Consider the following 17,277-nt stretch of genomic DNA (forward strand, 5'->3'; position numbering starts at 1 on the left):
ATTTCTTTCCACTTATTTAAAGAGAAAATTGAAATTTATTTAAAATTTGAAGAGCGCAAAAAAAGAGTAAAAATAAAAAAAGGGTGAAAAAATTATATGAGCACTGCACTAAGAGCGCACGACTTTTTGTCGAATGTGTCCGTTATGCAAGACATGGTCTTCGAGACGGTCTTCGAGATAAGTACTCAAAAGTTCATTGAAGACATTTGGCTAATTTGTATAAAAATATCTTCGAAGACCGTCATACACTTGGATCGATCGATCTTAATGTATGTATCTATGTCTTGAACACGTCTTCGATGACGGATTGATCCGTTTTCTACTGAGTGACTACGGACTTATACAGAGTGAGAAGTATGATAGAATGATAGTCAGTGGAGCAAAGCGGAATACAATGTGTAGGAACAACGGGCAAGTGGACAAAGAGACAAATAAGCTGACAAATAACTTGTTTGCTTGTGGCTGAAGTTATATTTTAAAAGACACACACACACACAAACACAAGAAAGCGGTAGACAAAGTGCGCAAATGAGGATTGTGCAAATCAATCTGAATCATTCCAGGACGGCACAGGACCTGCTTTTCCACTCGGCTTACGAGCGAAATATGGATATAGCTCTGCTGAGTGAACAATATCAAGATGTGAGAAATTCCTCGTGGATTTCAGACTCCTCCGGTAAAGCAGCAATATGGTCTACAAATGGTAGGGCCTTTCAATGCTCTACTACAGTCAGCCGACGCTTTTTTACCTGGAGGTAGACAAAATATTTTTGTTCTCTTGTTACGCTCCTCCTAGTCTGGGTTACAGGAATTTGAGCAGCTATTCTCCGAAATCGTGACAGAAGCCAGGGACAAGTCTCCGCTTATCCTGGCCGGCGACTTTAACGCTTGGTATATTTTCTGGGGTAGCAATCACATCAACGCTAGAGAAAAAGTGCTCTTGGAATGGTTCTCTCAACTAGATGTTGTGCTTCTGAATACTGGCGAACATACATTTGAAGCAGGCCGAAATCGGTCTGCCATCGACTTGACATTTGCTCTCGATGCGATAGCACAAAACATGAAATGCTCAGTTGGAGACATCTATCAGCATAGCGATCATCGCGCTATTATCGTCGAACTCTGCACACGACCAGTGCGCAGTAGAAATGTCTGCTTGAAACGTAGATGGAAACATCGACTCTTCGATGAGGATATCTTCAAACTGGTCTGGAGCGATAACGTGGAGTACCCAGAATCTGCTGCTAGCATGGCGCAGGCGGTGACCTCCAAATTAATTGCAGCGTGCGACGCGGCAATGCGCCGTGCGTCATGTAGACCAGCTAGAAAACCGGCCTATTGGTGGACTGAAGAGATCGCTCGTTTAAAAGGCGACTGCAACAAAGCAAGGCGCGTAGCTCAAAGAAACTGTAACAGCGAAAATTGGCAACAGTTTCACGACAATTACGTAGAATACCGCAAAGCTTTGAAGAAGAAGATTAAGCAGAGCAAGCAGCGCTCTTTCAGGGAATTATTTCAGAGTGCTGAAGCTGACCCCTGGGGGAATGCCTATAAGGTGGTAATGTGCTCGATTCGGGGCAATAGAGCATCTAAACCTATGGATCCGCTGGTAATTGAACGTATAATTACTACGCTATTTCCTTCGACGGACGACAGGGTGTTTTTCTTTGATCCCCGACCTCGCTTGGTTACAATACCTCAGGTCACAGTCAATGAGATAAATGCTGCTATTGACCGTATACAGAACAACAAGGCTCCTGGCCCAGACGGCATTTCTAGTGTTGCTGTCATTGCGGCAATTAAAGCTGATCCAAATGTATTCGCACACTTGTTTACCAAATGTCTGGAGGAAGGAGTTTTTCCAAGCCCTTGGAAAAAGCAAGATCTGCTTCCTGAACCAGGAAAACAACCGCAGGATCCAACAGCGTACCGACTTAGTGAGCGGCAATTCGGTTTTAGAAGAGGCAAGTCCACGCTTCACGTCATTGATATAGTTGTCAATGCCCGCGAGGCCACTAGTGGTGAACGATGGAAAGGAGATACCAAAGAGTACTGTGCGATGGTGACGCTAGATGTCAAAAACGCTTTCAACACAGCTAATTGGTCGAAGATATCACAAGCACTCAACGATTTTGGGGTCCCATGGTACCTCAGGAAAATGGTGTACAACTACTTTAGTGGTAGATGGAATCAAGCAGTACACGGTTACTTGTGATGTAACCGTACTTGGTCCTGCACTGTGGAATGCGATGTACGATGGTGTACTTAAAGTCATCCTTCCAGAGAATTGCACAAGCGTGGCCTACGCTGATGACCTTGCAATCATTGTCGTTGCGAAAACGATAGAGGAAATCACGGAGCGGTGCTCAGCAGCTGTTGCAAGGTAACCAGTTGGTTTTGTGAAAACGGACTCCAACTGGCGGTTCAAAAGACGGAGGCAGTGTTACTCAGTACTTGGAAAAAACGGGAAGTCTTCTCGTTTTCAAGCGGTGGTTTCGAAATTACCTCGAAGTAATTCCTGCGGTTCCTGGGTGTTCTCATAGATACCAGGATTACTTTTACAGACCATCTAAGGGCGGTAAATGAGAAGGCGGCCAAAGTCACTGTTGCTCTGTCACGACTCATGGCAAACATCTCGGGTTTTCGACCCACCAAGCGTAAACTCCCGGCAAGAGTCACCAGCTCGGTAATATTGTATGCAGCTCCCATTTGGGCTTCTGCTATGCAAACGAGATCATACGCTGCAGGTGCAAAAAGCCCGTACCGGCTAAGCGCGCTACGTGTAATCAGTGCTTTACGCACTGTATCGGACGACGCTGCATGTGTTATAGCAGGCATGTCGCCGCTTGATCTGCTGGCCTACGAACTTCGAGATTGCCGAAAGATGAGGCACGAAGCACTACCATGCTTACTTGGCAACAACGGTGGAATGAATAGATGAAAGAGAGGTGGTCATATACCCTGATCCCAAATCTTGATGTGTGAGTACACAGGACGCATGATGAGGTAGATTTCCATCTCATTCAGATCCTAACTGGACATGGAGTCTTTAAACAGTATCTTCATCGTTTCAAACACGAAGAAGATCCGTTTAATCCTAGCTGTGAAGGGGTCGCTGAGGATGCAAACCACGTTCTCTTTTCTTGTCCACGTTTTAACGAAGTCAGAGCAGAGATAAGTGAGGCTATTAGCGAGCCCATTTGCCCGGGAAATTTGATTTTGAAAATGATTAACTCACCGGATATATGGCGATTGATATCGACCGCTGCTGCGAGGATCATGACTGAACTGAGAGCCATTGAACGAAGTCGTGCCAGCGAACGCGCCACAAGTGAGGTCTCACCTCAAGAAATAGGACAGTTACGAACTCAGACGACATAATTAACGATTTGAGGTAATGCTCAGGACACCTTTCTGACGTTATACCTAACGGTACTTCCAGGAGGGACTCTCCGTCCGAACATGAGGACATGTTTTTAGCGGATTAAAGTTTCGCACTGACTTAAGCTTTCGATGTTTTTGAGTCCTCGTTAAAAAAAAACAAAAAAAAACAAAAAAAAGCACACAAACACGTGTAGTGTTCGGTAAATATTAGGCAGTCATCGGAGATGACGAGCATTAACTCGTAAATTTAGAAAAGTGGACGGCGTCCTAAAAGAACTTATTTAAATTCATTCAAAATAAAGTAATAACAAAATACAATGAGCAAGCATGTGTATGTGTCTGTATGTGTGTATGGGGATGAAATTGAAAACAAACAAGATTTGTGTAACGCTTTAATAACTGCTTAATCAAAACTAAATGCATTGCAAATACATAAAGGAAAAAAATATGTTAAAGCAATAATTAAAAGTTATTGTTTGCTATTGCATTTGCTTTGTGATTTCTTTTTGTGTTTTTGCTCACTATTTTTAGTTCTGTTTCGTACAAAGTAAAAGCGTATTAAACCCTAAAATGCGTGTTTAGCGACAAAACAGTAACAACAACAGCAGCAACGGCAACAGCGGCAATGGCGACGGTGTATTGGCAGTGGCAACAATAAAATGCAGTCAAAAATGCTTTTGCAGTGTAACAAGAATTCGAGGCAACACTGGCAAACAAGAACGAATTACGTTTTTATGTTATCTGTTCGCAATTTGAACAGCATTTTTTTGGTTTTTTTTCATTTCATTTTATTCATTCATGCTTCTTTTTCAGTTTTACTTTATAAAGCCGTAAAGCATTTGTAATAAAATATTGTCACGGAGCAGCGATGCGTAAACGAATTTTTATTGGAAAAAATTGCAAATAGCAAAATATGTTGCAACGTTGCATTTGTAGTGGCGCAAAAATAAGCTACAGTGTTGCTGTGTTTAATAAAAAAAAAGCATTTTAATACATGAAAAGTGAAAAAAAAAAAATAGAGAAAAGTTATACTTTTACAAAAAAAAATATGTTTGTACATATATATGAGAAAGCACTTTCCTGTTATGGTTCTGTGTTGTAGCTATTGATGTTGCTGTTTATAATGTGAGCACTCATAAGCTTGTACTTTTTGTACTAAAATATGTTGAATACTGACTGCTTGGAAAAAAAAAACACACACACAATTGTATAATAAAAAATATAGGATATAAGATAGGATGCCAGGAGAAAAACATTGCAATGCAAGAAGTGCACAATTTTGGTAAGTGTTTGCTTCGGCACAGTCAAAATGGTGTGGACGTGCGTATGAAAAAGTAGCATAAATGTGCATTGGAGTGCATTTGTAAGCCAACAGTAAGTTCAACTTTGTTTAATGCTGTCTCTGTCGATGAGACAAGCGTCACTGCCTTTAAAATACTTCAGATTAGGTACGTTTCTCTCGTCAAAATATGCAATTTGCTTTACTTTTTTATCGAAACTGTTCGCATCGATGGCTTCTAATACGAAAGCCAGCATAAGCACTCAATAATCATTCGTTCCGAACTCACTCATAAAATAAATAATCAGCAACGTAAGAGTACATGCAAAACGTTGAAATCACAACTTTAATGTATAAAATCCCTTTTTACATTTTTTGGTTGAATGGAGTCAAATAATAAAAATGCAATTTGGTGTGCAATGTTAAAAAGTTTTCAGTTATGAATTCAGTAAAATAAACACATATTAAAAAATTTATAATTGGTACTTAAATTGCGATCTCTGATATGAAAACGCCCTGCTTATATCGTTTACTGCCCAAATAGTTGTCGCAATTAAAAAACATAATTATTTAAATAACCATAACAGCCTGTTACTGGGTTTCGTTTTGACCCAACGCAACTCTCTAGGCGCCTTTGCCGTATGTTAGCCATCTCGTACATAACGTCCGGATAGTGCTTTCCTAGTTTGATCATTACATCAGAGGCACGGTCTACCTTTACGCCTTCTTCCTCCTAATACCGTTTCAAATACCTTATACGTTGGAACATTTTCACGATACAACCATGTCAGCGAAGCCCCTGGATGTTAATTCGTTTAACTATTCATTTAAATGCTGTTGACGTCGTTATTTCGTAAAAGCCGCATTCTTAGCTCTTTGCTATCAGCTAATCAGCTCAGCCAGTAAACCATCGGCGCCTACTGCTATGTTGGTTTTGAAACGCATTATCACTATTTTAACTTCATTATGAACGGAAGGTAGGACGATTATTTCATCATTTTCAGTCACATTAGGTTCGTAGGTTCGAGAAGTGATTTCTCCAAATGCTTTGAACATCTATCACCAGATTACCATTTTCATCTTTGCAGGGATTGATTCCTTAATTCCTTTGTGAGGCTTTCGATTTTTTGGCAAAATTTTCGAACCATATTCCTATCGCTCATCTTCTTCAGCTTTTCGTATTCACGTTTTTCCGCTTCCTTCATTTTTCGCCTGAAAAAATTTTCTCTCCCCTTCTCTTTTGCCGATATCGTTCTTTAGCAGCGCGAGTTATGTACCATTACACTACTACTCCAGACAACGACTCATTAGAAGAGATCGTTTTATTCTAGATAAATAAGTCTATCCTAATGTAACACACTAGTGTGAAGGAAGACTTATATTTTAGAAGTAACAGAACTCGGTTTAGTTATCTCAAATAATAAATATAAACACAATGACAACAAAACTCAGATTGATCTTAAGTAAATAATTATTCTTATGTTGTAAAGGTATTCAGTTTAGTTATCTCAAATAATAAATACAAATATAAGGACAACTAAACTTAGATAATCCTAAGTAAATAATTATAATTTATATGAGTCTATTATCGCGATTTGCTGTGCCAAATCGTTGTTATAAAAGGACTGTGGGGATATTTGTATTGGTCCTTGTTCGATGATTAAAACACATTACTATATTTATAAAACTTTACTTTATTTTTTAACTTTTATTTTATTATTTTTACTTTTACACTACTGTGATCTCAAACAGATCATGTATTACTCCAGACTGCCATTTAACAACTGATTTCTTAAACTTATCCTAAATCTTACAATAGCTTCTTCATTTATTTTAAATGCTATATATATCTTATTCTAACAATAGTTACTTAAATCTAACTATGTACTTCTTAACTCTAATTGGTTAATCTTATATACTTTATTTTTATTATTTTTATTTACTTCCTATTTATAATCGACACAATACCTAAGACAAGAAATGCATAGCAAGTTCTTACTGTGCATTTTCTTGTCATGTGTCTCATATTCACATGTGTTCCGATTTGTGTGGTCTGAATATATTTGACACCACATGAGATCTTAACCGAATTTTTAGCGGCAACATATTTATGTCAGAAGTATCGTTTTCTGACTCATGCCATAAATTATAAAATGCAGCGGTTAGCTCTTTTAAATTGGAACAAAAGCGTTTTGAAAAATATGAATGCAACAGTCATCAAAGGTGGCCTTAACATTTAGTAAGGTCAACCATAGATATACCATTACAAGGACGAACAAAAGTAGATTTAAGTTAGTCTTAAGATTCAAGTGAAGTAAAGGTTCACAATTTAAGTTGTGTAATTTTATTAAATAATTAAATTTTGTGTTAAATGTTAATTTAAATACAAAATATAACTCGCGCGACTTACATTTTTATTCACTTCGGTGAATAAAAAAAATAAAGCACACACAAAATTTAACTTTTATTAAAATTTTAATTTATTTTATTTTGTTTAAAAAAAACAAATTTTATTATAAATGAAAATTATTTTAGGTTACTATTTAAAAATTATGCATTTAAATGCAAATTATTTTAGTTTACTATATAACAGTTATACATTTATTCACTTAGGTCGAATCTTAAGACTAAATTCTAGATACAAAATCAATATCTTACAGATTACTTACAATTAATTGGAAATAATTGGCGAAAGTGGATGAAAGGTAGCAATAAAACTTTGGTAACCTGTTGACAAATGAGGGCCATTGCATTGTTTATGTTAAATGCTGATGCAGTTTGAGAAATGCTCAAATGGAATAGATTTTGTAATATAAATTGCTATGAATTAAAATATTGTTTTAATGCTTTAATGATTTAGAAATTTGAATGCTGAATAGCGAAATTAGGAAATTTTATTTTGCTGGTTTAGAGGAAGTTAAAGTATCGTGGGATATTTATTATTTCGATACTTTAATGGTTCTGCGATTTTGTTATCATGATGGGGACAGCGTTCATATGCTTGTTAAAGCTGTTCATAGAAAGTTTCCTTTCTATATATACATATTAGAGTAATGTGTAAATGTGGATTTTGCCTTAATGTGGATTTTGGCAAAACTTTCATTTATTGGTGAAAATGTTTCTCAACCTTCAAATTACCGCAAATCTGACTCCGAATTCGTGCTTTGTTGCATGACAGCTGTAGTAGATGTCACAATGTTCTTGTTGAGAGCATCTTTGTCCCGTCCATCCTGGAGGACTTTAATGTCAGCCTTATAATATTTGAGGAGATTAACCAGATGTGCAGATGCATTTTCTCTGTAAAAAGTTCGGTGTATATATTTAAATCGTGTTCCTTATAAAGTTTGCGACTGTCGTCATTAGTAAATCGTTTCCTTATGCGAAACTGCCTCTTTGTTTTCTTTGGAAGGTGGATGATTGCAGCTACACAGAGGGGACTACATTGAGGCTGTGTGTCAACTTGGAGAGAACAGTGAAAAGAAACGCGCTAGCATTAGGCATGTTAAATGCAATCAGACACTTTACCTTGTTGTGTCACTAAACGCCCCCACCCCCAGTTTTTTTGTAACACATTCTAACACAATTGACAGTGGTGCATCCAAAATAGAATCGTTTAAAAAGCTGCATAAAATTTGAAAGGTTCAGACATATGTTTGTAAAGTGAACATATTAAAAATAGCCATAAAATGAATACTCTTTTAGTTAATTTCTTTAATACACTTTACTTGATTATATCTTTAGCTGCTGATCTCTCTTCTTGATCGGATGAACGCGAATGAACGATTGTATAGGGACAAGTGCGAATGCCATTGTTATGCATTATTTGCCTGCAAGTGTTTCTTGCCGTTCACATGTTCTAACATGTGTTTTCGGATGGTGCTGCCACACTCTAAAATAACCTGATGATTTTATCGATAGGTGATTTAATCAATTTAAACGTAACAACTTTAGCTGTTCTTTTGCATGTTTGCGGACAATTACAGTTTTCTACTCACCAAATAATCCAATTGTATTTAAATTTAACTGCATATCTTGGTTTTGTATATTAATATGGTAGCTGGACTCCGTAAGAATTATATATTGAATGAGATTTCAATTTATTAAAACAACAAAACCATTATATATTCTTAGGAACATTTAAAAATTATTATATTCGTACATTATTATATTCATAATATAAGTCCTATTTTCTTAACAGTTTTGGGGAAGAAGCTTACTGTATAATATACAAAGCCACTCTTATCGTGTGACAAGGTTCATTATTTAATCTCTAAGCCTTAAGATCAACTCTCATTAATATCCATTACGCAAATTATTTAAACAAATAAAAGCATACGAATCTGATGATGGGACATTTAAGTAACACGCAGGAGTTCGTCAACAATTGATAGAAATTATTTTATCCATAATAGGTTTCGGATAAGGGCTATCAGCATTGGAAGTTTTACAGCTATGATTGTAAAAATAAGAAAGCCGCCAGCCATCATTTTAATATATATATATATACATATATGTATTTATATAATATTTATATAATGGTTGGAAAATTAAACTCTCAGCGAGTCGATAGATAATTGAATTACTTAAGATTTCAATATTGACTCAGTGTGTCTTCAAAAATATAACGCCTGCAAAGTTTTTTAAGAAAACTATGTGGCGCATTGTGAATTAATGTAGATCTGGTACTCCTCAATACTTCTTATGCCGACATAAACCTAAAGAAATTCATTTGATAAAACTCAAATTGAATTGAACAGTTGAATTTGCTCTCTCAAATTCAACTGTTGTTTTTAGAACTTATGTAGGAAAACTGTTCCGTACACTCATGCTGACATATATCTTTCATTTAGTTGTGCTATTTAGTCAGAAATATATCATATCTTGCTCATCAATTCATACATTTAAGTAATATGCAAAAGCTTTAATAATAATTTTGAATAATCGAAGCTTTTCTAGAACATAATAATTAAAGAACACATTTACCGTCTATTGTAATAATTTTATTATACATGAATAAAATTTACTTCTTCTATTTAAAATTTAAATATGAAAAAACCATTAATGCGCACTGAAAACTATTTTGCTATTGCTTTTGTCAGGAATAATAATCGGTTGTATTTTACTAGGCTGGACAATTTTATTGGCGTTATATGTTGGGAATTTGAAGAACTGGTTTGATTGTATGAAATATTATACTCCACTAAAAAGTGGTGAATAGACGTAGTTATTAGAGTGCCAAGAAGATTTATGACTTTTAAAAATTGAAATCTGAAATAAAAGAGTTTATGGAACTTGAGCAAATCTATTACTACTATTCTACTATCTTATACCTGAAGTGTGTGTTGATGAGATGCGCTCTTCTTCATGTTCACTTGATGTATCAGTTTCCTCCTCATTTGTTGATTCATTTTGCTCTACCATTGTTGTTGTTTGGGGATGTTGTTGTTGACGTGCTCTTCTTGCTTCTTCTACAGCTCGAGCAGCAGCGCTAGTCATTGGTCGTGAGTCCAAATCTATGTCGGAATCGAATGTTGATGGCGCTAACATTCGCTCAACACTTGCTTCTATTTGTGCTTCAACGATCTCACTGTCAGTTTTAATGCCTTTATAGACTTGCTTCAATATTAAAAGCGCAGTATCTTCGGAGTCCCAATAGCATACGTGACTGCTCAAAGCGAATATATATTCATTGAAGAATTCGAGAGGTGCTTCTTGTAAGACGTAATCGATTCGCTGGTAGTTATTAAGCTTACCTAGCGGCAAGTCACCTCCATACTCTTGTAGGTCATCTATAGAAGGAAGTGTATAATCAGAATTTTGCGTACTGTGCTCTATACTTGAAGTATCAGAATCTGTTTCCTCTTGAAGTTCTTGTGAGTTCGTTTCTTCCTCTTCACTTGTAGACGTCATTGTAGTTCTCGTTGTGCCACTAGACGCTACTGTAGCAGTTTCTTGGTGTGTTGTATTCCTGGTACTTAAACGCCTCACAGTATTTAGTGTGTTCTTGAGAGTTTTTATGAAGCGTGCCTTCAGTTCAGTACTTAAACGTGTCATCGTGTCCCTGATCTCTAAATGCATACGCTTACGACCTTTGTGATGCGGTATCAACACTGGTCGTACATTTGATAATCCTGGAGAAATAAGCGACTCGACTCGGTACGCTACTGGATCGAAAGGATGGAATATGTTGAAGAAACTAGGACAAGTAGGAAAACAAAAATCGACCCCCAACCTATCGATTCCACGAATTGTAACAAATATTGCAATGGGTGAGCCGAGTGCGAAGAAACTTTTCGGTTGAAAGGCTAATTTTGTGTAATTAACATATGGTTGTCCAGTTCCTGCTGGACCTCGCGCATATGGGGCTTCTACTTTTACAGTATTTGGTGTACTTGGTACTGTCGACCAATATCTTCCAGAAAGTACAGAGGTATCGGATTGATGTGCCTTACGTTTTTCTTCAGGTTTTTGATTAGCTAGTATATCAAACAGTATAACTGAACCTAGGCTGTGACCAGCAACTGAAACACTGCCACGGAAATCAGGTTGTCTTGAGCAGTATTTTTCATAACTGTCATTTAGAGCTTGAGTGACTGTAGATGTTATCTTTTGACAGTACGTAGGGCTGGTGTAAAATAATATATCTAAGAGTGTATCATTAGTAAAATTACGTAACTTTGGTATAGACTTCAATGTAATTGCAGTCAGCTTTTCATCCAGTCCCAATTCCACAGAATGCAAATCCTCATGCCAAGATATTGGCAATACCTCAATACGTCCAATCTGTCCTGTTTTTGTGGCGTGTTTATAATGGCTGCGTAGCAATTTGTGAACAACTGAACGAAAAGAACCAACAACTTCTTGCAAAGAACGAAATTTTAGATCACAGGCAGCTCCAATACCATGCACCATGAAAATAAGATGATCAACTCGATCCGTTTCACCTTCTTCTATGTTAAAGTCTGTAAGATCACGTCTTACTTGTCTCGGTTGCGATGAGCTATTAGATGAACCTCCCCAACTATCTAGATCTGCATATGGCTCAACATAAACGATTAATGTTGGCCCGTATAGTATTACATACTCTCTTTTCGATAATTGTACACGTTTGTTCCAGACGCCGCTCTCTAATGTCTTTTTGTATTCGTTCTCCAACATCTTAGCCATTTCCTCAATGTATGGTACATACTGCCCATCACCTGTCTTATAAAACCATGAACAACGCCGAACATCAACAGGAAGACCATCCCAGTACACAGGAGTTTTAATTCGCTCTGGAATATCCACATCATAGCGACCACCATGAACTGGTACTAAACTTGGTCTCTTTCCATCAGCTATTGCCGAAAAGTTTGCCTCGAGGCGTGCTGAATCTTTGAAACTAAAGGGAACCCATCCGAATTTTGACCCTACGTTACGTTTATAAAACCAATGTTGTGGTGCAGGCTTGTATTTGGATTTACTAGTGGATGCTTCCTCATTGTTTCGCGGCATTCTATGAACATAATGAAAAGAAAAAATATTTCATAAAACAGAAGTATAAAAAAAATGTCTATAAATTTCAAAGTTACCTTATTATATATAAGTTTTACAAATCACGGCAGAAAGAAATGGATAAGGCTTTTCGTCAGAAAACACGTCTTATTTAGAACTCACTTTACTTATTTAGAACACTACTACATCAAAACCATAGTAAAGAAAAGTTCATTGCCAAAGGCACTATACAATAACTCTTGTCTAATGATGATTCGTGAATCAGAATTAGGAATTTTTTAAATAAAAAAAAAAATTTAGTATAATTACATAAATATATATTTCTGTTATAATTATATTTCTGTTTGCATACCTTGGATCTTAAAACAGTTTTCCCAGAGACTGTTAGTGATATCTTATCAAACAATGAATAAGCATGGATTTAAACACATGAATTTCTCTGTAGTCGGTGAGAAATAAAATTATGAGATTTGATAAGGATTGCTTGGACTGTACAGTTGATGGATTGTTAGTAGTAGGATATATGCAAATAGAGCTAAAGTATTATATAATATATATTTTATTTATATATCACCAAATATACATATAAACTTATTTATATACATGTATGAAAGTTTATACCTTTTTCAAAATGATGCTGTGTATTGGAATAAATACTGAACTCCGATCTTATAATGACTTCACTCAGCCTGTTCTGTCTGCAGAAAAAGATATGCATATTATACTACATTTCGTTACTATGAAGAGAGTAAAATGTATAAATAATTTTGTTTTATGTAAAAACAAATTTACTTATTGTTTAGACTTGGAATGTATGATATTTTGTTCTGCCACCATTCATTCCATGAAGTTGTGCAGTGTGGACACTTCCAATAAGGGCCAACTAATTTCAAATACTAAGAAATTTGATCCGTTTGAATTTTATATAAAAGTGGGTGTAAAATTGAGCAAGATAAGTGGACAGATAGACTGATATAAGCACGTTCAAGCTTTACTGAATCAATTAATCATTGTTATCAATAATAGAGAACCTAAGTTCACCGACTTGATAAGAAAAGCATATTGCTAAGACACTGTATTGCATCAGAAGAAGGCATTTGCTCAAATTAAACAAAACATTTGAAAAAAGAGGTATGGTAGAAAATAAACTTAAATTCTTAATAAATAATAAAAATAGTTAGTATAGCCAGTTCGAACCTTATATGGATTTTTAGTTTAATAAATTAAATACCTTACATGTATTTGCATTTAAACGAGTTGCAAAATCATAATAGTTCGAATTTTTGTTCAAAAACCAAATTTAATTTATATAAGCAGAAAACCTCACTTATCATAATACTTTAAAACAAGTTTTGGTTTATTTTTCATTTTCCTACGATTATTTTTCAGTTAAGAATTTTTCTTCTAGAATGCATTATTTTCCTGCAATTGACCTTTGAAATAAGTGATTTACTAAATTTTCCAACAAAAACTGCTTAAATTTTCAAAAATTTAAGAGTTTTGCGAAAAATGGAGTAATTACCTTAAATCAAGCGTGGATTCAAGTAGAAAGTTGCACGACAGATGGAAAATTCTGACACGAAAAATATTTATAAAATAGTATTGATATGTAAAAAATGCACCAAAAAATTTTCAATAATTTTTAAATAATAAAGTTTCCTGTAGAAATAATAAACAGTTTAAAAAATCACACTTTACCCCTTATAACATCTGAACCCATTTATATAATATAAAAAAACATTAAGGCTAAATAATAAATAGACGAAAATCTAATACACTGGTTAAGCTAAATAAATTAACCATATTTCTATAAAAACATATTTTTATTGATGTCGTTGGACGTAAGTTGCAAAAAATTTTTTTGTTGTCACTTAGAATTAAATATTCTCTCATTTGCTTTAAGGTATTTTAAGAAACCTAAACAGTTTTGTTAATATGTGTTATGGCCAAATGAGCCTGGATTTCAATTCTAGGGTTCATTTGATAAGCACTCCATGCACTTACGACAACGCCAAAAGAATAAAGCAGTGTAGAATTAAATATTCTCTCATTTGCTTTAAGGTATTTTAAGAAACCTAAACAGTTTTGTTAATATGTGTTATGGCCAAATGAGCCTGGATTTCAATTCTAGGGTTCATTTGATAAGCACTCCATGCACTTACGACAACGCCAAAAGAATAAAGCAGTGTAGCCACTTAATTGAATTGAAGGTGGCACGGGCTTGTTTTGGGGATGTCTATTATACTATGCATTTGGAGATTTGTATCAAAAAATGGCACCTTAAATGATTCCGGTTATATTGGTATTTTAAATAATCATGCCTTAACGTCAAAAAATAGACCTTTTCCAATCAATAACTGGGTTCTACAACATGACAATGCACCATGTCATTAAGGATGTAGACTTAATCCAATTTTAAAAGAGTTAAATCATGCTGTTTTTTAATAGCCTGCACAGAGCCCTGCTCTTAATATCATTGAATATGCTTGAGACTTCATAGAACAGCAAAATACTATTGATGAAAATCCAAAATGTAGTGATAGCATAATTGAAATAGCGAATATTCGGTCCAAATTGGTTCGTAACTTGATTGAATCAATTCCAGCTAGGTTGCGGGCAGTTATTGATACCAAAGGTGGTGTGACCAAACATTAATTATATTAATTGAATAAGCATAAAAAAATTTTTAAAAAATTCATCAATTAAGAAGAAGAAAATGAAATTAACGTTTTGTGTAAATACTTTTGACGCAAAAAAAATGTGTGTAAATACTTTTGACAACTAATAGGCATAAGCGGAGTTGCTTATATTTTTGTCAAATGAGCAGTTATCTTTCCAATTCTTTTTTTATTTGGTTCTGCATAGATGAAACTAAGTGACAACAAAAAAATTTTTTGCAACTTACGTACAACAACAACAATAAAAACATGTTTTTATGCAATATGTTCAAAAATGTTCGTTGTGTAAATACTTTTGACTATGGCTGTATATAGTAAGAAAGTGAAAAATGAAATAAAAAATTCTTTTAAAGTTAATATTTTTGCTTTATACGTTGCTATCCGCTAGGCTTTATACTTTTCACAGCAATGAAAGTCAATTCAATAAATCATGAAATAAAAAACAATGAACTTATTGAGTACTGTTAATTCGATAATTTAACAGAAACCAAGAATCAATCGGGATAAAAATTTTCAAACACATTAAGTTCGAAAAAATTAATGCGAAAAATAAAATACAGCTTCAAAAACAAGGAAAAAGGCTCGTGGTGAAATAGCGTTGGAGAGTTATGAAAGCCTTTGCAAGTATACTTAATAAGCTTCAAACACCCCTAAAACCCTAAAATGAACTCCATGTACAACATCGCAAATTAGAAGGTCTTTCAATAGAACACACACCCACAGTTATAATTTTTTTTTTTATGGTTTATTTAGTTTCAACAATTTTTAATAAGACGTAAAATAGAAGAACACTTACTGCAGTTAGAGTTTGCCACACAATTGCCAAAATAGCTATGAAGTTGAGGAGACGGAATTTTTGAACGACCGAAAAATATTTTTGTTGAAACTAAAAAAAAGTGTATTTGAAATTTGTCAGAATGTCAATGTCAAGAAATTTGAATAATTGTATTTGAAAAGGATTTTTAATTTTTTCAGGGTTGCTCAGTTCGTCAAAAATATATTAGGCACACTTTTGTATAATATATACAGATATTCAATTCATTTAATTAAATCATGTATATTGTACATAGTTATAAATAAATCAATATGTTTATATTTCATAGAATACACATTATATATTTATTTTTGTATATAAATAAAAAAAAGCAAAATAGTTTTGAGCGCAATATCTATATCAATACACATTATTTATTAAAAATTTATTTAAAGAATACTTGTGATGGTCATTTTTTGGTACTAAAGTGTTCTTCCCAGTTGTATTACTTCCCTATAAGGAACAAACAATAACGTTATCGCATATATTTTCAAGACATAGACTCATACCTTTAGATCGATTGATCCCTAGTGATATCGGGTCTTTCAAAATATTTTCAAAAAACGAGAATAATATATCTTCAATGATATTTTGTGTAAATGACTTGAATACTGGATGCGTCTTTTGTTTTGAATAGCATCCATGTTTAAGAAACACTGTGACTGTTTTTGTGCATACTTTGGATCTGATCTTTAAGTCAACTTTGCTTGGGAAAGAAATTGGTTTAATTTTCGTTAATTCACATAATAAAGTGCTCTGTAACTTCACACAAATAGTTTTGTGGAGACTATTAAGGGAGACTATTAGGAGCACAAAAAAGCATTCTTATTCCTTGATAACTAAATAATTCATCCAAGCGTCTTTCACGGCCTAAGACCCTTTTTGATATTATATATGACATTAAAGTCTTTAACCTTGTTGTGAAAGTGTAGTCATTAAAAATTTTCGAGGCAGTTGTTACACTCTAAGCTCGAAATTCCGGAAAGTGCTAAACTGATTGATACGCGATTGAAAGCTTCTGACGAGTGGAGGAGGTGTGTCAGTTGCAGTCATGTACTTTTTCTGTTTTGTTCAGTGCAACATATTTTCAAAACGAGGAAAATTCAAAAAAAAAAAAGAAATAAAACCAAAACCTGCTACCACAGTATGTACTATAAATGAGGGCTTCTTTCATCTTCCACTCTTAACACATATTTCAGTAGCTTCTGCGAACCGGAACGAACAGTAGGACTTGAAAGTAAAAAAATTTATTTAATTTATTTATTTTATACAAAAAAAAATAAATTTGAAAGTAATGATTCATCCCTTTATGTAGTTAGACTATAAAGAAATCTTTGAAAGACTTTTAAAACCCTATTAGTATAAATGCCTTTCAGTTCGTAAATGCCTTACAGTCTTAATGCACCTGGGCACTTAGATCAGCCTTTTCTGCACTTTAAATATTTGGCGGTGTTCAGAAGCACTACCAAGCCATCAGTGGAACACATATATATTGCCTTTGTGATAGTGGCACGAAGCAAATTAGTGCAGTTCACTTAATTATGCTGCATTCCTTTGTTTGGTTTTGACCACCAATCTATGAATAAAGCAAACGTCACTATGCGAAAAAGAATTCAAAAAGTATAATG

General features: G+C 34.6%; 1 protein-coding gene across 2 annotated transcripts; it reads right to left on the bottom strand.

The window, feature by feature from the left end:
• Positions 1 to 9,688: 9,688 nt before the first annotated feature.
• On the bottom strand, positions 9,689 to 15,715 carry LOC119662249 (phospholipase DDHD2-like). 2 transcript variants are annotated; one of them, XM_038071837.1, is made up of 6 exons: positions 15,632 to 15,715; positions 12,779 to 12,855; positions 12,510 to 12,596; positions 12,235 to 12,400; positions 9,994 to 12,158; positions 9,689 to 9,931 (listed from the first exon to the last, which is right to left on the bottom strand). In XM_038071837.1, the coding sequence occupies exons 5-6, from the start codon at positions 12,155 to 12,157 to the stop codon at positions 9,918 to 9,920; spliced, it is 2,178 nt and encodes a 725-aa protein (XP_037927765.1). In that variant the 5' UTR covers position 12,158; positions 12,235 to 12,400; positions 12,510 to 12,596; positions 12,779 to 12,855; positions 15,632 to 15,715; the 3' UTR covers positions 9,689 to 9,917. The 2 variants fall into 2 exon arrangements, with proteins under 2 accessions (XP_037927765.1, XP_037927764.1); XM_038071836.1 differs by having other exon boundaries at positions 12,510 to 12,692.
• Between the last annotated feature and the right edge of the window lie 1,562 nt (positions 15,716 to 17,277).

This window comes from Teleopsis dalmanni, chromosome X, assembly GCF_002237135.1.
Source record: "Teleopsis dalmanni isolate 2A chromosome X, ASM223713v2, whole genome shotgun sequence".
In the NCBI taxonomy this organism is placed as follows: domain Eukaryota; kingdom Metazoa; phylum Arthropoda; class Insecta; order Diptera; family Diopsidae; genus Teleopsis; species Teleopsis dalmanni.

What these genes read in the sequence shown, in the direction of transcription:
- LOC119662249 (XM_038071837.1), bottom strand. Translation starts at nt 12,157, where the DNA reads ATGCCGCGAAACAATGAGGAAGCATCCACTAGTAAATCCAAATACAAG.